The 21258-nt window shown below is 36.3% G+C and overlaps 2 protein-coding genes across 4 annotated transcripts in view; one reads left to right on the top strand and one right to left on the bottom strand.

The window, feature by feature from the left end:
* The window catches only part of FBXO11 (F-box protein 11), a 124755-nt gene extending 109460 nt beyond the window's left edge, over positions 1–15295 (top strand). For both annotated transcript variants that reach the window (XM_077134167.1, XM_077134166.1), the window contains exons 19-23: positions 1923–2033; positions 2633–2740; positions 3013–3121; positions 3760–3858; positions 3944–15295. In XM_077134167.1, the coding sequence (XP_076990282.1) occupies positions 1923–2033; positions 2633–2740; positions 3013–3121; positions 3760–3858; positions 3944–4073 (557 nt within the window). In that variant the 3' untranslated portion in view covers positions 4074–15295. The remainder of the gene's footprint in view (positions 1–1922; positions 2034–2632; positions 2741–3012; positions 3122–3759; positions 3859–3943) is intronic.
* MSH6 (mutS homolog 6) overlaps positions 4136–21258 on the bottom strand; it is a 54442-nt gene continuing 37319 nt past the window's right edge. For both annotated transcript variants that reach the window (XM_077134165.1, XM_077134164.1), the window contains exons 2-10: positions 15398–15597; positions 13085–13254; positions 9217–11761; positions 7777–8042; positions 6669–6786; positions 6156–6245; positions 5800–5954; positions 5514–5713; positions 4136–5398 (exon numbers count right to left, since the gene is read on the bottom strand). In XM_077134165.1, the coding sequence (XP_076990280.1) occupies positions 5317–5398; positions 5514–5713; positions 5800–5954; positions 6156–6245; positions 6669–6786; positions 7777–8042; positions 9217–11761; positions 13085–13254; positions 15398–15557 (3786 nt within the window). In that variant the 5' untranslated portion in view covers positions 15558–15597 and the 3' untranslated portion in view covers positions 4136–5316. The remainder of the gene's footprint in view (positions 5399–5513; positions 5714–5799; positions 5955–6155; positions 6246–6668; positions 6787–7776; positions 8043–9216; positions 11762–13084; positions 13255–15397; positions 15598–21258) is intronic.

Here is a 21258-nt window from a genome sequence, read left to right as displayed (position 1 = left end):
GGGCGGGCCACAGTGGCTCAGCAGGCACGAATGCTTGCCTGCAATGCCAGAGGACCCAGATTCGATTCCCGGTGCCTGCCCATGCAAAAAAAAAAAAAAGGTGTTTACTGTTGAATAGAAGGCCAATTCAGGTATAGAAAGCATAATTAGTTCACCCTTTCATTTGTAAACACTGATTGAATATGTCGGTATCGAGCACTGTGATACAGGTACTAAAAATATAATGTGAATAAAACACAGCACTATATCCAGAAAGTTTACAGTTTAAAATAGAGTGTGGCATTGTAAATAGAAGTTTGCAAGAGGTACTGAAAATTGAGGCTGGAGAGTAAGCCCCAAATCATGAGACTGTACATTTAATAAGGAATTTAGACTCAATCTTGACAGTAACATTTAAGAAAGTTGCAGTGAAAGCAGTGCAAGATTAGAGGCAGGGACTTGGAATAGTCTAGGCAAGAAATAAGTCAGACAGTGGCATGAGGGTGGAAAAGGGAGGGTGCATTATTATGTTAAAGTATAGTATCAACAGGACTGGGTCTTCAAATAAATATGGGACTGAGAGAAAAGTGAAATATGATATTTAGGATTCTGATTAAGATAACTGGTACCTTTCATTGAGAGTAGGAATATAGGAACAACTGGTTTGTAGAAACAGTACAGTAGTAAGGTCAGTTTTGATCTTGGGATCTTGGGATAGTTTTGATATTGGTATGTCTAGAAAGTAATTAAGCTGAAGAAACAGTTTAAAAATTAAGCAACATTCCCGGTGGCTGCCCATGCAAAAAAAAAAAGTAACAGCATATAAATCATAGTTGGAACCGTGTTAAGATTACTATCTAAAGGATGGCCAGAAGAGCCTAAGAAGTCATGGAGACAATTCAGAGATAAGAACCAGGAATTTAGGGATCATATTATATTCACTGTATGTAAGTAGACGGCTTAACAGTATTATGACCTAGTACTTTAGTGCTATGTACTTTCGCATGTATTAACTCCTTTAATCCTCGTGATAACCCTATCTGGTAGGTGTTATGCCCATTTTACAGATGAGAAAACAGGCAGAGACGGTAAGTAACTTGCCTAACTCAGAGCTAGTACGTGTGGAATCAGTATTTAAAGGACTGAGTCTGATTCCTCAGCCTACTCTTAATAATTGTCTCATACTGCCAAAAGAGAAATATAAGTTTGATGGAGGGAGACTGAAGCCTCCCCCCGCCGCCCAAACACCACCACCAGAGGAAATGATAACTAGGAGGAAAAAGTACAGGATGTTCCAGGAAAAGAAAATAATATAAACCACAGGGATGAATTTTTAGGGATAAAAAATTAAAGCATATTAGGAGAATAGGTAATGTATAGAAACAAACAATAGGTTGGGAGAATATTTTGAAAGTTTGTAAATAGTAGGTTTATACTAAACTTCATGAAAATAATTTTTTTAAGCAGAGAGGCGCATGATCAGATAACAGTTCCAGTTTTCAACAGATGAAAGGAGACTGGAGTAAGAAAAATGCATCAAGGAATAATTGTAGTAATAAAAGTCAAAAATAATAAGTAAGGGCCTGAGCAAAACAGAGGGTACAAAAGTTCTAGAAATACTCCAAAAGGAAACCATTTGAGTTTAAAAGTATTCACTGAGAATCAGCTATGTGCCAGGTGGACACACGGTGCAGTATTGCATTAGAAGACTACACATAATACTTACCTGCTCTCATGAAACCTTCCATTTATTAGTTTGCCATTTTTAGCAATTTTTTTGTTAAATCATACATTGAAGTATTTAAAGGTTTTGACTGAAAAACTGGTGAATTTTATAATGCAGTTAATAAGCAACCAAAAAAAAACCTAAATACCACCCAAAAAAGGCTGGTAAGACATGTTCTATGTATTAAGCCTTATTCTAAGGAAATATTTTATTATAGGTCTCCTTGAAGAAAATGATATTTTCAGGAATGCTCAAGCAGGTGTTCTCATCAGTACTAACAGTCATCCAATCTTAAGGAAAAACAGAATATTTGATGGATTTGCTGCAGGTTTGTTTTTTCTTTTGTTACCTGTGGCTTGTTTTCTGTAAATTGCAGTGTTTGGTTTTTGGTATATTAGTGTATTAATTTTCTTGTGCTACCAAAGTGGCTGGATGCTTTGTGTTAGCAGTCATTTATGAGAGCACCTTATCCAACTTCTGGATTCTTCTAGCCTAAACGAACATTGAAAAAAACTGGGAAAGAATACATATTGCAGACATTTACTATCTCTAAGAATGTGGATAAATTCAGGCCCTCTGGCCTCACAAACACATATTTAAAAGAAAAAGAAAAAAAAACTTGGTACATGTAATCCATTGAATTTCGATATGGGTACTATCTCCTAATTAGTTTGCAAAGAAATTTTTAAAAAGCATGATCCCCCCCCTTCTAAAATTAAAATAACTTCAAACTATCACTCCTTTCTTTGGCAAGGGTAGTAGACTTATAACAATGAAAAGTTTATTTGAAATGCTAACAGTAAAATTAATTTCTGTAATCTACACTTTAGATGTTAAGGGGTTAATTTACATATGCTTATATAGTTTATTTGCTCTTTCAGGTTTCTTTTAAGAAACTATAATGCATCTTTTGTATATTTTACTTAGGTATTGAGATTACAAATCATGCAACTGCAACACTAGAAGGCAATCAGATTTTTAACAACCGGTTTGGAGGCTTATTTTTAGCATCTGGTGTTAATGTGACAATGAAAGGTATGTTGGAGTCTATTCTGCCTATAAATACAGAAAATATGCCATGAAAAAGTAGTCAAAACCAGTTTTTCAATAACTTGATTCCTTTTGCTATTCTACAGGGCAGCAACAACTTGAACTATTTTGAAACAAAGTTTTGTAGACTAATTCTAAATAGAATCTTGTCTTAAAATTACTTCATTGGTTGGTCTCATCAATGCTCTTTTAAAAGTGACTAATATTTTTTAACCCTAATATTTGCCCTCTAGAATTTAATTTTTCTTTTATTACAGATAACAAAATAATGAACAATCAAGATGCCATAGAAAAGGCAGTTAGTAGAGGCCAATGTTTATATAAAATATCAAGTTATACGAGCTATCCCATGCATGATTTCTACAGGTATATTTCTTTATTATTCATGATCTCCTTAAATGTATGCGCTAAGCAGAATGGGTTGACTTTTTGCAGTGAAAAGAGAACATATGGGTGGTTCAGTGATAGAATGCTCACCTTCCAAGCGGGAGACCCAGGTTCTACTCCAGGACGATGCACCCAAAAATAAAGAGAATATAACTGAAAATTTTGTAATTTGTCCACATTAGGTTCTCTGATTAACCTCCTTGAAGATCAAAATTTCTTTGAAATTCTTCTAATGTAATACTGCAATAACAATATCACTAGCCATACGGAATACAATGTTTGTTTATAACAGGACTCAGGACTTTCCAGGCAAAACTGGTGTTCAATATATCTCAGTCACTATGGGTGAGAATTTTTACTCCCCTCTGTCAGAAATTGATTCAGCCTGGCAGAACTTGATAGGTCAAGTGAAGTTTATTAAATGGAAAGTTTGAAGCCACTTTTTACAAATCATTTCATTCTCCTCAGAAGACAGGACATTCACTTATTCCAATGAAATACCATCTCAGAATTAATCTGGGCTGGTGCCACATAAACTTTCAGGATTTGGTCAGAATGCAGTTACTTTGAATTAATGACTTGTTTCAAGAAAAATAACGTAAGCTTTTGCTTTTTAGATGTCACACTTGTAACACCACAGATCGAAATGCCATATGTGTGAACTGCATTAAGAAGTGCCATCAGGGACATGATGTAGAATTTATTAGACATGATAGGTATGTGGTACACTTGATTGCTATGTTACCCAATTATCCCCACCCCCCTTGCTTTCCTAATTTTTGGGTTTTCATTTTGCTTTAGGTTTTTCTGTGACTGTGGTGCTGGAACACTGTCTAATCCTTGTACATTAGCTGGTGAGCCTACACATGATACAGATACACTATATGACTCTGCTCCACCTATAGAATCTAATACATTGCAGCACAACTGAATTCCTTCCCTAAAGAAAAAATCCTGCCATTCTAACATCATAACTTAAAACTTTTTTTGGAAGAAGATTTAAAATATTTGCCCATGCTACAGGAAGAGACTGTATTAAAAATGGATACACGAGGTCAGTTGACACTATGAAGCTCAAGCTACCAAAAAGAAAGTGGCAATATATTGACTCAGGATCTCAAAGCTGGGTGTTTTAGCATTACTGTGTAAAGACTTTTGAAGGGATAGAATCGAAGAAAATAAGCTGCAATTTTGTACAGATACCAACTTCTCTGAAAAGCTGGTGTTTTTACAACTAGCATTGAATGCAGTCCAATTTGCAGTAGTAATCTCCAATAGACAAGCAGCTTTGTTGCTGCCTTTATGGACATGGGTACCAATTGCTTTTGTAATATGGTAAAAATGTGAGCTAGCACTTCTGCGTTTCTTTTGATTTTTTTAACATGTATTCAGATTGAGAAATATGATTTTAATGCTTTAATCTCATGTAGTTTGTTTTTAATTTCAAGCAAAATCTTATTGTACTTGAATGTGCCCTGTTTTGTTAGCACACCTAGACTTGCTGTAACTGTACTCATGTCCCAGTATGTACGTTCTTTCTATGAAAGAGAAAACACTAATCTTAAATTATATCCAGCAATGTTTCTGGTATCCTTTAAGAAAAGTTAAGACTATTACTTCTTTCCTTTCCCTGTGCAGCATTCAAAACCACCCCTAGAGAAAAAGTGAGTGTTTTAATGAGACTTCCTAGGAAGGGATGCACTGTAAAACAAAAGTATTCTTGTAATTCAGTTTTGTGAAAGGTAAAAAACTACTATGTTTTAAAGTACACTTTAGAAAGTCTCTTCAAAACAGTCCTGTATTTGAAAACTCTGTTCATAGTTTTTTTTTGAACAGTTAAGACAAAACTGCTGGAAATTAAAACAATTTCCTGCGTTAAGCTGAGACAAGTATATACAGCCCTATACAGTTTCATAGCTTTCTTCCCCCCCATTTATGTGTATTGGTGACAGTGGGTATAAACAGCCTGAAAGTGTATGCATGTACCATAACATCTAGACTTAATATATTGTGGAGTATTCAATAACCATTATGTAGAAGGTAGATAAGAATTAAAAGGGTTTAATTTCCTAGAAAGAAATGGAAAATGGTCATTTTTAAAAAATAAAGTTTATTAGATCATAATGTTGTCTGAATTTCCCACCTTTGTCAAAAGTCAAAACTTCCAATGTAGTCTATAACTCCTTAATCAAAGTCAACAACTTATGGACAGCTTCAGCATCTATAGTCACTTTTTCACTAATCAGGCAAACTTCCCTTAAAATTAAAAAGAAAAAAATTCTTTAGTTTACATCTTTCAAAGTACCTCCCCTTTCCTGATAAATTTTAATAAGGGCAGCTGTATAGTGAAATTATATCCAGTTATAGTTACCGAAATAATCGCAGTGACTGAATCATCTTCTCAAATTCTCTTGCTTTTCTATGTCCCTTCTGAATAACTTCCTCTGGAAGATTCGCAAGCCTTGCAGCATTAAAGCCATAGCTTTTAGGGCAAGCTCCCTTAATGAACTTATAGAGGAAGGTAATAGTCTCCTGGCTGGGGTCTTCGCTTTCATTTTCTACCATGCATGCCTGAAAAAAAATAAATTAGATTCATGTGCTAAGCAATGGACATACAAATTAAATTGATTCCCTCTGAATAAACAATTTGCACATACCATGTGTCCTAGGCGCACGGCAACATTTTGAGAATAATCTTCTACTAATGAATGGTAGTGAGTAGAAAACAATGTACGACACCTTATATTCTCAGCAAGTTCTTTAACAACTGCGTTTGCTATTGCTGTCCCATCAAATGTTGCAGTACCTCTTCCTGTAAAAGGAAAATGTGCACAAATTTTATGGCAAATAATCTGCCTTCTACCAAAAAGGTGTACATTACTAAGGAATGCAACATAGAAGAGTTTAGTTAAATAGGCCATGTTTAACCTATTAACAATCTTTGGGGAGTGGGCGTGCATTTCTTTTTTATAGTGCCACTGACATGAGAAAAATAATTCTTTGAAAGCCTTACCTAATTCATCCACAAGCACCAGAGAATGTGCTGTTGCATGCCTAAGTATGCTGGCAGTTTCACTCAACTCAACAAAAAATGTACTTTCACCTAAAAAGAATATAACAGTATGATTCATCTTTTAGGTTCTTATCATTTGAATCTATCATGAACTATCCAGTAGGGTTCTAAAGGTTCAGTCTCATAAGAGAGCAAAGCATATACTAAAAAGTGGTAACACGCAGAATACTAGGGATAGTAAGGACCTGGTCATAAAATTGGTCACATGGTCTGATAGAAGCATCTTCTATACAAGGGTATACTCCTACTCAGGCCCTGGAAATCAGTTATCCATGTGATTACTTTTAATTCTAATACTTTTGTTGTATTTTACACTGATAACAAGAGCTGGTAAATTACCTTGGCCCCAAACGTTAATAGTCACTAATTGAGTAAATTAATAGCTGTTAGGGAAGTGAACTTTTAATCGTAAAATAATGATATTTTTAGAAGTCAGAAAGCAGCACAACTCACCTGACATTATTCTATCTGAGGCACCAAGTCTAGTAAACACTCTATCAATAGGTGTGAGCCTACATACTTCAGCAGGTACATAACAACCCATTTGGGCCATTACAGCTAATAAGCCAGCCTGTGAATGAGGAAGGGAAAAGGCTTTTTAGGACTGGTACTAAAATAACCTATACATATATATATAGATAGACAGATGTTTATTAGTTGGGCTCACTGCTTCTGTGTTCTGTTAAATTTTTCATCTTTCTCTATCTAATAAACATCTTTCTTAAGCCTTAACAAAGAAGTCAGGCAAAATCCTAGTAAGTAAGAGTTCTGTTCTTACACCCATTTGCTAGAATGAAGAGTGAAGCTTAGAGTTAAGAAGTTTAGGGCTTAACTGGCCTTAAAACCTCAGAACCTGGGTACTGAAAATTCTCAACTCTGACTATACAGTAAAACCAGCTGCAAATGTTTTAAAACTACTGATGCCTAGAACCAATTCCAGACCAAGTAAATCAATTCAAGTCAAGGAAGCCCCTATACTTCACATTCTCTAGCTGATTTTAATTTAGTAATTTGAAAAAGAGGATTGAAAACTAGGACACTAAGAAAACTGGTGAACAGGGGTATACAGCAGAAACTGTAAAGGACCGAATAATAAATATTTTGGACTTTGTGGATTTTATTTTCTTATCTGATTAAGTCTACCATGGCCTGGGTCTTTCATAAGACAAAACAGTCTGAAACTATACATACTATACATATTAAGAGTTAGAGATCATTTGTTCCAAATCCTGATAAAACTTTTCTGATTTCTCTCCAGCTGAAATTATAAGGATAACAATAAAGCTTCCTAACCATCCATATAAAATATTGTACCTTTCCCATTGCCTTTGTTTTTTTGTTCAAATTAATTCAATCAAGTCAAGTCAGAGTTAAAAAAAAATTGAGATACGACACTCTCCCCTCTTGTTAACATATATTCCCCTCACATGAGGTGAATTTGACTGATAAGGTAAATTTAATTCTCAATTTTATAACACACGGAGTTTCCTAGGCAGTTAGCAACTGAATTTCGTGTTACTCATGCAAGTGTTACAAAACAGAACCTTAAGAATTAGTTTACCTGTCTCATGAGTGTAGATTTACCCCCCATATTTGGTCCAGTAACAAGTACACAATAGGCTTTGCCATTTTCTTCCTCTTCTTCACAGCCTATTAGAATGTCATTCGGAATAAAGTCATCTCCAAAAAAAGTCTTGGTAATGCAGGGATGGCGAGATCCTTTAAGCTCCAAGAAGGGGGATGTCTCTTCTCCGGGCAACAGAATTACTGGACGACACATAGGACCATCACCCCCTTTACTATAGTTAGCCAGGCACAACAAGACATCTGTTGAAAGAGAAGGTAAAAGGTGAGGCATCCTCACTTTGGGGATTTCTTGATAACTAAAGTAACACCAAGACCCAACTTCTTTATAAAGTCTTCCAAAATGCATGTTACTCAACAGAGTGAAATATAACACCTCAGTAGAGTTGGTATTGATTTTCTTACAATTGCCATTCTTAAAGTTACTGGCATCTAACTGCACAAGAATATATAAAAAGCTTTGTTACTGAAAATTAAGCAGTCATCAGTCCGTTTTACATCTTTTCATTATACTTATAATGAAATGAGAAGTCATAGGAAATTAGAAATTGAGTTCAGCCCAAAGATCTCTCTTAACCCGCCAACATCTGGAACAGGAGTCCAAATGGGAAGCTAAAAGGTACAGGAGAGATCCTATACTGGCCCCTCTCCTGGGATTAACACTTAGGAGAAAAGAAGCACATTCTTCTTTTCTGAGAACATTCTAATATTCTCAACATTTTGAGAACAGGCAGACTAATATCAAAACAAAGATAATTGACCAATTTTGAACATGTAGATTGAGGAAGAATTTTAGATTACCAAATTGTTTCATGTTTTATTAGTCTAAGGAACAAAGCACAAACTGAAGGATGTTACTCTAGTCTGGATAGTTGTGGTCATTTAAAAATAATTTCATGTTACCAATTTGGGAAGATTGGCTGCTATGTTTAAGAAAAATCCATTACAGACAGTAAAGATAGTATGACAATTTAGGCTAGAGAGAAAAAGATTAAAATAATTTAAAATTTACATGCATATGGATCCACTGAAAATACAAAAAGGATGCAAAGGCTGTAAAACTAAGTGCAATGGATCAAGAGATAGCCTTAAATTAGTGGAACAAGAAATGGAAGCTTAAAAATTCACTTCAAATGAATTAAGATTTTAGATCAAAATTTTTCATCTAATTTCACTGAGTACCAAAAATTTCTATAAAAATCTCAATTTTTCAAGACTTTAGAAAGGTTGGAGGGCTACTGATACTTAGCTTCAAGTTAAAAACTTAAATTGCTGTGGCCAACCCAGTCATTTTATCTAAGGAGGAGACAAGTAAATACTTGCCAAATCTAACAGCTTTGAATCTTAATGCCCTAATAGCTCCACAATACAGAACATTACTAACCCAAGCCTGAAGAACAAGTTTGCTCAGTCTTACCCAACACTGCAATACACTCCACAGCAGACTGCCAGTCCCTGTAATTTTTATCAAAGTTATAGAACAGTCGCCGCATGCAGTCCTTCAGTGACACATCTCTCCTTTCTTCAGCATTTATCAGATTAGCCAACTTCTTCTCAATAGTTTTGGTCCAGTATCGTTTACAGCCTTTCTTGGTAGATTTCAACTCATATTCTTCTGGCAGATTATGGGTGGTAAAACTCTCTGGAATTTCCAGCTGGTAACGGTTCCGACCAATCCCCCAGTAGACTATGGTCCTGCAGCCAATTCGATTGCGCTGCTTCTCTAAGTACTCTAGGAGGCTTTGTTCATTTTCTCTAATGTCAGCAAGAGCCTGGTCATAGTCAGAGTCAAATCCAGCTTTGGGAGTGATCAGTCCAGTCTTTCGAGCCTTTTCATGGTCAAAGGCTGTGTCCCATCGGTTCAATTCAAGAGTCAAATCGGGAAAACGGCCTTCAGGATTTTTTGTCTGAAGAGTAATCACCTGCTTAAGGATTTTAGACTTAAAGTCATCAACAACCTCTTCCATAATCCCTATAATTTTACATACTACTTTGAATCCTTCCAGAGCAGAAAGAAAATCAATGATCTTTTTTTTGCTATACGTAGTTTCTTCATACATTATAGCCCTGCTATCTGGGTGGTTCTGGCTCTTCAGGGGAGACCCCACATTATGAATTTTGCTGAGTAGCCTCTCAAGGTCAGGAAGCTTCTTTAAAAGGTCAACAACTTCAGAGATTTTGTCAGGTACAATCATCAGGTCCTCTATGGCATCTAGGCGATCATTTATAGGGTAAGGGCTACAGAGTGGGGCACAAAGCCATTGCTTTAGAAGCCGCTTACCAAAGGGAGTATGGCAAGTGTCAATCCTCTCTAGAAGGGTCCCTTCAGTAGAACCATTTGTCCCATTCAGAAAAATCTCCAAGTTGTTTAATGTCACTGCATCTAGCACCATTCGTTGATTGGCTTTACCAAAAATAGCACCAGGCCTTGTAGCACCGACCATGTCAGAATCCAAGGGAATATATTCTACAAAATTCGCCATTGATAAAAGCTCCTGATCAATAAGGCATTTTTTGAGGTAGAAGACACAACCACCTAGAGCAGAGAGCGCCAATTCACTGTTCTCTCCTGGTGTCAACCCAATGGAATCAGCCTCTGAGATCATACCTTTAAGCACCTGGGGTAACATCACCCCATTGTCCTCATTTAGCTTTTCGGTAAAATATCCCTCTTCGAGTAGAGTTCTCAAAGTTTTGGCTGCATCCCAAAACTGAGAGCCTGGTATCAGGCCTTCGTGAAGGGAAGAGGACAATGAACCCTTCAGAATTATCTTAGTTTCTGTTGAAAGATTACCTTTCTCAAATAAGACTTGTACCGGAGGATAGTGTGCCACCAGAGTCCTAAACCTAGAGCAATGGCGATCATCTGAAAACTGACCTATATAAAACTTTCCCAGGGAGGCATCAACAAAGCACACACCATACACGCGAGTGTGGCCAGAAGAACCTTCCTCTTTTTCTTTGAGGCTAAGAAGATATTTACTGTAGTTCTCAGAAGGATCACCTTCCAGCACACTGTAGGTCTGTGTACCCTTGGTAATAACCCTACAGATCTCCCTCCTCACCACTCTATCATGCTTAGATACATGTGCCATTCTTCGGCATCGTGCCTCCATCATTTCTGGGGTTTCCGTCTGTTCCACTCGTGCTACTTTATAGCCCTTCTGCACTAGGGAATCTGAATATCGGCCAAATGCAATTTCAGGGAAACCAGAATGGGCCCAGTTGCCTTTCATGAAGACCAAACCTAGTTCATTAACTCCAATGAGAGCATCCATGTGGTACAGCTCATAAAACTTTCCTACTTTATAAAAGATGACAAGATCAAAGTTCTGAGACTTAATCTGCCACCACTTCCTCATCCCAGGTGTACAGGAATTAAGAAAATCTTCAGGGACATAGAGAGTGGATGCATCAAAATCAGGGTGATCAGGCCGCCTCCTGCGCTCATCTCTTCTCTTTTCCTCCTTAAGCCACTCTAAAGTTTCATGATACCAGACAGTAGGCCGACTACTGTCATCACCTCCTCCACTACTGTGGGCTTGGGGTTCAGAATTTTGAGGAGCCGAGAAAGCACTCAAAGTACTCTTGGTTTCTGATGAAATGCCAGTTGCTCGTTTGGAGGCTGAGGGCATTTCCTTCCTTGAACTTTTCCTTTTAAGGGAGCCATTTCCAGTCACCGTTCTCTTCCGCTTTGGAGGTACTTTGACTGGGCTCTCCAGGACTTCACTATCACTATCCCCCACTCCACTACTTATTTCATCGCTGCTTCCTTCCTCCTTAACATCTGGCTTGAATTCCACATCAGAGCCACCATTGTCACTCTCAGAGTCTGATATGACCCTTCGTTTTTTTATTTGGCGGCTACTACGCCTAGATCCTTGCATCTTAGGCAACACTTCCTCTTCACTCTCAATTTCATTATCTTCTCCACTCTTATCTGATGCATAGGTTGCACCTACCTGCCAGGCAAGGAAAAAGTATTAAAAGACAAAAGAAAATATGGTACAGTATTACCCTGGATTCTCTCAGTATGCTGCAACTTCATCTACCAAGATAAGAACCCACCTACAGAAATGAGACAATTTTCCTTCTCAAGGAGTATCTACTAGACCTTTTCAGTTCTACTTAACATTAAAATAAATGTCACACTACTAAGTGATTGTTGTCTATGCTATAGACCAGTGACAAAACCAAGTATGGCCCCAGATGTAAGTACCAGTACAGTAGGTGATGGTGATGTCCTTATTAACAGTCACAGCTGTGAAAATAAACTATATGTCTCCCTTTTATCTTCCTTCCAAGGTCACCTCTTCTACAAATGGATATGTTATGAAATGAAGTTTATTTACCATTTTCTAAATTGTTAAGCATAAGAAAGCAGTAAGCAATCAACACTGGTTCTAGTCCTGCCCTTCCACAAACCAGCTGTATCACCTTAATCAAGTCATGCAGTGATCATGAATTTTATCATGTATAAAGTGTTAATATTAAGCTAAATGATCTCTGGAGTTACCATTCAGTTCTCAACCTCTGATTAATGTTATAGCCCCTGATCTCCACCTTAAAATTTAAGATTAAAAACTTCTTTTTCATTAAAAAAAAAAATTCCACTGTATTAACTTGCCTATTTCCCATCTTGTCTATACGGAAATAGAGTAAAATATCAAATCTGGCTTGGTTATAGATGGATCACTTTCAGGACATAGCTCCTTAATTTACTAAACTAGAGAATAACAATCAAGTTTGCTTTAAACTAACCAATTAAATGTTCATTTCCCTAACAGGTATAATTCACTCAGTTAGTGACCATTAACATTTGAAACCAAGGTTATATTTCAAGGTAACTTACCACTTATTCTTAATGCAAAATACAACAAAAAATATTAGAATTAAAAGCATAAACATGGATAATTAAATTTCCAGGACCTGACTACATTCTACTATAGAAGTCTACCTTCAGACCACCTGACTAATTTATGACCAGGTCCTTACCACCCCTAGTGCTCTGCTTCTCACCAAATGCATACAACCTTGTTGCTACCCCTTGTACAATGTGCCCTGCTCTGCAACCAGGTTTGAGCACCTAAGTAAAACGAGGTGCTAACTGTTGAAATTCTCAGTAATCTAACTTAACCAAAATGCAGAAATACAGAAGCATATGTGTATACTTTAAACATACTGTATAAAATGTATCACAAGAAAACATCATTTTAATACATATGCCCTTTCTTCCCCACCACCCTCCTAACACAAATAACAATTGAATGTTTGCAATGTTCCACCTCAATCTCCCCCTCCTCTTCTGGTTCTGAGGGCTCATCACACACTGCTAATTCAAGCCTCTTAATCTTGTCTTTACTCAAGGCTTCATCTGCACGTTGCATTGCTCTGAGTATTTCTGGCTTTGCACTATAAAAATGACCTCCCTTCTGGGCTTCCTTCGATTTGGAACCTAGGGGGAAAAGAATTATAAATAAGAACATGTTGGCTGGATAGCTGCAATCTATAATATTGCCCTAATGAGCATGAAGACTTAAGTCAACAATCAAATATACTTGTTCACATCCCATTATTTTTTATTGATATAAATAGATCATTAAAACCCACCAGGAAGAAATTTTCAGTGGAAAACTATGAGTAAAACTAAAATTACCTATTTTACCTCCTTGAAGTTGCACTGAAATCAGGATCACTCAGAATCCATTTAAGTCTCTTCTAATCGCCCTGGCCCTAAACTAAACAGGTAAGACATACCTCTTCAAATAAGGCAATTGAGATAAATAAGAGGTTTTGAGAGCTTTTTTAAAAAGCTGCTTCAGGAAGGCAAAAACTATAGTTAGCCAAATGCCACTATGTTTAAAATAAGTTTGGCCCAAACGCACTTAGATGGGGGTTAGGAGGGTGGAGATTGGGGCTACCATAACATTTTGTGAGGGGAACCCAAGTTCTGAAGTGCATCAAAATATCTTGCTCTGTTTCAAAGTAAAGCTCTTCTTTTATAAATTAATTTCATTTAAGACTTCTAATATTAAAAGACACTTCTATCAACTGGACAAAAAGTTAGATCACAAATCTAACAGTGTACAACTGTTTAGTCCTTTCTAAGAGGCAGAACTTTAGAAATGTCTGTTCTGTTCTTCTGCCAAAATATAATTGAAAAAGAAACCTGAATTGGTCTGAATTTAAGAGATCCAAAACACTGATATTATTTACTACTTCCCTTAAACTAACAGGACAAACCTAAACTTTCATGGAATTAGTAGTATTCATGGGCTGTCTAAAATAAATCAAAGCTACAATTTCCCATTTCCCTAAAGAGCTGCACTAAAGCTATAAATTGCAACAAGCAAAACCAGATGGAGGGTGACTCTGAAATTTTACCCAAGTGCCTGTTGCAACAGCACTCCCCACTCTACCCCCACCTTATACAATTCCAGTACTGTTTCCAAAAACTCTAAATGAAATCTCTACAAATCTACAAGACAGAAACTCCAAAAAGGCCTATTTTTTTCTACCCATGTCTCTTTGCTTTTTAATTAATAAGCACATAATACAATATTTTTAAATTATCAAAGGCAAAGAACAGGGATGGCTTTATGACAACGTAAATGTTATCTTCTGGAACTCTTAAATTATTTTAACAAACCTTTGCTTAGAATCTCAAAAGTATTTCTAGAAAGGACCTCATTTATTATCTGGTTGAACTCTCATTTTATATATTAAACGGTTTCAGAAAACATTACTTTGGTTGGCCAAGGTTCTATGGTAAATTATTGAGAAGCCCAAATCAGATTTCCTGAATCTTTTTCCATCTTGCCTGTCAGATTTCCATTTAGACTTAACTTTCTGGAGTTTTTCCCCTCTGCAGGATTAGCACTATGGCCAAAAGGCATGCTTCGCAGAGATTTCTGGGAAACTGACCCTTGTTCTGAATCTGCAACACTAGCCTGAAGAATCTATGGATAATGGATGAGGACTTCATGCTCGAATATACAGTATATTGTATCCTGCCATCATAGCGTGTATGCGCTGTGTAATTAGGGATGATGAGGTGCACCCTAGCCCCAATGTCTACACATACAGGTCCTGCTGATGTTTGTGATAGATAAGGCTGGGCCTGGGAGGAGAAAAGTATGGAAGTCTGATGTGAAACTCCTCAACTCACATGTGCTCAGAGGTTAGAGTGCTGGAGGCCAGGTAAGGGTATACTGCCATCTGACCTAGAGAATGTTGTTGATCTAGACACACTTTCTTTTGGATCCTTTAAGATGAGGACACGTTTAATATACTTTTACTCATATCAATAATCTGATATTTTGGCTATTAATTCCAGTAATGAGATCACCTTCACTTAAGGGGCTAATATAGCTGTAAACCATTGAAAGGACAGAAATTAAAATTCCATTCCACACAGCCAGCTCCATCTTATGCTTTTCCGTGCCAGAAGTTTCATAACTGCCACTGTTGCAATTTCTTGGAGTAAAATACACTTAATTTTACTGTATTTAAGGGAGAATCTCTCTCTCTATCTCTCTCTCTCACCCACCCACCCACCCACACACACACACACATACACACAGAGCAGAGTCTCTTACCTGTATATGGTTTTAACAGCCTTTTGCTAACCCAACCCCTTGTTGGGCTGTCGTCGAAAAACTGTACATGAACACGAACTGATTTTCCTTTTTCACGAATGAATGTTCCATCAAAGGGATGATTATACACCAGGCAAGGCCACCAAGGGTAACCCTCCATCTTGGCCCAAACCAGATCACCTGGTGAGAAGTCACAAAAACTGTTTCCAAAAGAAAATACATAATTTGGTTAATATCTGGTTGAGTTGTCTTAAAGGCAATTGTCTACAAACAAGCCAATTCCAAAGGAAGATATTAGGACTCCTTTGATTTTTAAAAGAATGTGTCATTTTTAAAGTCAAGTCGTTTTTAAAAACATAGCAAGCAAACACCACATGCACATTTAACTATTAACACAATCCTGCAATCAAAACAAACATAACAAATTCTGATATTATAGTAAAGAAATTATTTCTCAGAATTGTTCGAAGTTTAAAAACTATGCCAGAATTCTGGTAGAATGCTAATGGCAAGAAAAAGGCATGCTCTCCAAATTATAGTTCAATTACACCTATATTATAATATAGCATATATTGGTAACAGGGTCTGTACCACAGTATTAATAAAATACAAAACATACTGATTACAAAACATACTGATTATATAATGTTAATTATATTAAATAAAATCTCATTAGACTTTCCTTGGAACTGGTTTCTAGTTAAGCTCCTATGCATTCCAAACACACAAGCTATCTAGCACTCTATTATGCCCCCCCCCAAAAAAACTAGTTTTATAAAACTCTCAAGTCAACAAGTGCCTAATGTGTCAAAACATAGCAAGTATACATGCCTACAGAATCAAAAGGAGAGATTCCATCTTCACAAAAACTGATTTAACCCTGCTGCTTTTCTCTGAGAAGTAGGGGGTGGAGAGAAAGAGGAGGGAAGAGAGTCAGGGAAGGAGAGAGAAATTCTCAGAGTCTACTGAAAAGCATCTCTGTGGAGAGCCCACACACAGCTGACAATTCCTGTCCAAGCACTATATACTAAAATTTTCTAAGCCTGCTTAAGGGTTTCCAGTGATAAAAGTAAAACAAGTATATTATAAACAATATTTTTTACATTTTGCAGTAGTGATTATTACGCAATTGAAGCCACCTGATTCAGACCAAATCATGAAAAAAAAAAATTCTTTAAAAAAATGTACCTATAGAAACCACTAGGCTAAACAATTAAAAGAGAAACAACAGGACATGATTTCAGGTTGTACTTGCCTCAAGGGCCTTTGTAAGTACATGCAACTTTAAAAAATAATCTATAGTGACCTGCACAGGTTTATGAATATTGCCTCAGGCTCACCACATAGGTCATCTTTGAACAGGAAGCTATGTCTGAGCAATTCAAACTTCTGCCATAGCTGTTTTGTCCGTTAACATACCCAAAAACTAAAAGGGGAGGGAAAAAAGGCATTGCTGTGTGGAATACTTTGTTTATAAGCCTCACTCTTTGTCAAGCAGGTTTCCCCTTAACGTGGGCCAGTTAACCACTTAACCACAAAGCCTATCACACTCATGTCTGAAAACCACAAGCTTTTTTTTTTATTTGCCCCTCCCCCCCAAGATGTACACTTATTTCTGCTGCTGAAGGAGGGAAATAACCGCTGTCCATATGAAGCAACTATAAGTTCTGAATCCGAACTCTGACATTAAACTTTTGAAAGACTGGCCAAACAGAGTAAATAAATGTTATGTCAATGAACATGTCTCCCCATATGAGGTTTTATTTATGGCTGTATAATCTCAGGATATCATGGCTCAAACTACATATTGTCCAAGGCAATTCAATCCCTTGAGACAGAAGTTTTGGTCTGTACCTAATAAAGCCTTAACCCAAGGACTGACTAGTTTGTAGCAGTTCTCCCCATGTATTAAAATTATTAAATATTCCCAGGTGAGCCCTGCAGCCGACTGGTATGAACTGGGGCTTATAAAAGTGTCCATGGTTTGTTTAACCTAAGAGGGCTAGGTCTCAGAGTATTATTTCTCTTTACCTGCGTGAAGTGAGTTATGGAGAATAAGGACTAAAGAAGTGCTTAACCTGACACTAGCTATTTAATTACATACATGTCTATAAAGGGTGTAAATTCTCAAGAACACAAATCTTAGCAGGACACCTGATACCCCAAACCCAGTGGTATTCTACTTTGCCTGGTATGAGACAACAAAGAACTTGCAGGAATCTTAAAGAGTTATCTTGTGGGCTCCCAAAGAAACTAAATGACTAGCTCAAAATTCTTAAAAGTTCCTATCTGTCCTCAAGTGTAACTCAGGTTTCTGACTGAAACCCAAAACACATGTGGGGAAAAACTTTTAAGTTTTATACCTATAAGTAATACATAATGCTGTTTTAAAATGAAGTTAATCCATTCCAGTTTTATACCAAAGAATTTGTGTCCTCTAAGAGAGCTATAGTACATAATTTTTAAATGATGTTCAAAAGATCTCAAAGTCTCAAAAATGATCAGAAAAGATTCCTTTCCAAGCAACCAGTTTTAACAGTTGTCATAAACCATCTTTAAATTTATTTGAAATCCTTACAATCATTATCAATTTCTAAATAAATTCCTTGTCTACAAAGCTTCCTAAATAATAATTTTGGTTTTTGCCCTAAATATAACTTTATAGACTCTTCCACATTAACTTCTCTGCTGGCAGTATGCTACAAAATATGAAGATTAAAATAATTCAATGATGTGCAGTTTCTCCAGTGCAAAGCTTTAAAAACAATGACGCTGTAAAAATTCTGGTCCAGGAAACAGTGGTTTCCAAGCCAAAAACAAGAGAATTAAGTAATAAAATATACCATATATAAACTAAACATTTTGAACACTTCTCAATTTAAAAATCTTTTTTGAATGGTAATTAAAATTTGTAATTACTTTGTGAGTCTAAACTTTTAATTCTTTTAAACATAATTCTTAAATTTTATCCCTAATAACTGTAGTTTCCAAAGAATATAAAAGCATATTTTAATCTGTGCAAATACTTAGATTTTTTCCAAACACCAAATATTGTATTTAAAAAATATAATATAAGCATGGGATCATTATCTTTCTTACACTGATTCTTTGAGTCCAAGCAATCTTGTAAAGCCACATACATCATAAAAACTGGCTCTACTTAAAACTTTATCTCTGGTAAGAGTATTACACTAATTTATTTATACTGCATTTTAACATTTATTTGGCTATATTTTCTGACAACCTTACTATCTTTCTCTTTTTATATAACTAGGATTGTATTAACATCAACAAGGATCACCCAACCCTATACAACATAATTCCAATTTAAAAATATCTGGGCCAGAAAGAAAGTTACCTCACAACCCCCAAACATTAGCTGTTAAAACACACTGGCTCCAGTGTGACCGTGTGATTGTGAAAACCTTGTGGCTGATGCTCCCTTTATCCAGAGATATTCAGGTAATGGACAGATGAGTAAAAAAATAAGGACAAAAAGTAAATAGTGGGGGGGCTAAGAGGTTAAAAAAAAAAAGGGTAGATTGCAATACTAGTGGTCAATAAGAGCGAGGGGTAAAGGATATGGGATGTATGGATTTTTTTCTTTTTCTGGAGTGTGCAAATGTTCTAAAAATGATCATGGTTATAAATATACAACAACTATGTGATATTGTGAGCCACTGACTGTATGTATACTTTGGATGGACTTCATGGTACATGAAGATATCTCAATAAAAAAAGTAAAAAACACACTGGCTCTCCCTAAAGCCTAAGCTGAAATGCCACAAGAAATACTGGAATGAGCTTACGATACTCTTTTTTTTTTTTTTTTTTCGCATGGGCAGGCTCTGGGACTCTAACCAGGATCTCTGGCATGGCAGACAAGAATTCTACCACTGAATCACGGTTCTACACCTGCTTATGACATTCTTAAATAGAATTTAATTCTGATTTTTTTAAACTGTGGTTAAATCTCTAAATAATCTATAGTAAATGTCTTTAGTTTGGCATTCTTAGGAATTGTAGTGAAAAAAAAAACCCTAAGTGAAAAAAAATGTAAGACAGGAAAAACTGCCAGTTCAGAAGAATAAACTTGAAGCTTTCTCATAACTAAACAAAATTTTAAAATGACTTAGGTTAAATTTACACTGAACAGGTCTTTAAATTTTTGCTTTAAAACCACATTATCTTTCCTTTCTCTTTAGCCAACAACTTTGGTGTCAGTTACTGGTTGCGCTCAAAATTTATGGTTAACATTTTAGATATTGGCTTTTTAAACAGATTGGTATGGAGCGGTGCCAACAGTGGCTCAGTGGCAGAATTCTCACCTGCCATGCCTGAGGCCCCAGGTTGGATTCCTGGAACCTGCCCATGCCAAAAAAAAAAAAGGGACTGGTATAATCTTAAAGTATTGTGTGAATCTGCTTCTGTAAACAATAAAAAATAAACTAGGTTATATCTAACAAAAGCTTGTATATAAACACTGAGTCATCAAAGAGGTGAAAAACACACTCAAATCAAACTACCAGTGTTTGCACCTACCTTTCAGTGGGTCATTAGGGAGACTTCTCCTATCCTTAAATAACTAAACTATGGGACTAAGAAATAGTAAGCAATGAATTCCAAGAGTTAGTTCCCCATCATCACACCCACCCATCTATCCACAGCTCTGCCCACACACCCTTAGCTTCCTTTCTTCAGCTGTGGGTAACTATTGGCTGATACTTGTGCACTAATTCTAGGGTAACTAAAAAATTATCATTTCAACTGGCTTCTATTAGAAAAGAAACTAAAGAAAAAATAATTCCATACCTTGGGTCAGGGAGAATTAAAAATGGAACACCTTGTCATCAGAATGAATGTTTTACAAAGTTCTGAGGTGATTTTAAAAAGACCTAAGAAGCCAGCTTAAGAGGGTCCCTCCAACTGGCAAAAAATAAGACCATTTGAACATAAAAAAAAAAAAAGTTGTTTTAATTAAATTAATTAAAGCAAGTTAGGTCTGTATCACGCGGTTTAAGTTCGTATCAACCTGGCTAAGTTAATGGTGTCCAGTTGTTTGGTCAAGCAAGCACTTACTGGTTACAGCATCTACAATCAACAAAGGTGGCCTTCATCAATGAGAGGGCTCATCCCATCAGCTGAAGGCCTTAAAGGGAGAACTGATGAATTTAAGCAGTCAGAAAGAATTTCTACCTTTTTCTCAGCCAGCAAGCTTTTCCTGAAAAATTCATCAAAAACCTTAATTGGAGTTCCTAGCTTGTGGCCTGCCCTACAGAATTCAGATTTGCCCATCCTCACAGTGCATGAGTCGTCCTATAATAAAGCTTAAAATATCCATATATACATATACTGGATATATAGATATAGATATATAGATATCTCCTGTCGATTGTTTCCCTGGAGAACTGACTAATAATACAGTCCATGATGATACCTATAATAAGTTTCAATTTTCTTTTCTCTTACAATAATTAATATTAGGTGTAATAATATTTAGAAAAATACACTATCCATAAATGTTTAACTCTGAAAATTCTCAGGAAAGGTAAGTAAACACCCACAACTAGGGCACTTAAGACAGCTATTGTCAACTAAAAGTTCTTTTAAAATAAAGATTTCATTGTCAATTCTAACACCACTCTTTGTGAATGCAGAGAAAGGCACATATTTATAAATCAACAGATTTTTACTGTCCTCATCACCCATAATCAACAGAAACAGTTATCAATAAATGGAACTGTGAGAAAATAAGCCAAAATTTGAAAAAACGACAAATCTAAGTGGTCAGAAGCCTTGCTCACAGCTCTTTCAATTATGACCTTGATATTCTACCAAAAAAATGAAATACTGAGAAGCAG

This window comes from Tamandua tetradactyla, chromosome 17, assembly GCF_023851605.1.
Source record: "Tamandua tetradactyla isolate mTamTet1 chromosome 17, mTamTet1.pri, whole genome shotgun sequence".
Classification (NCBI taxonomy): domain Eukaryota; kingdom Metazoa; phylum Chordata; class Mammalia; order Pilosa; family Myrmecophagidae; genus Tamandua; species Tamandua tetradactyla.
This window is presented reverse-complemented; position numbering and strand designations above follow the sequence as displayed.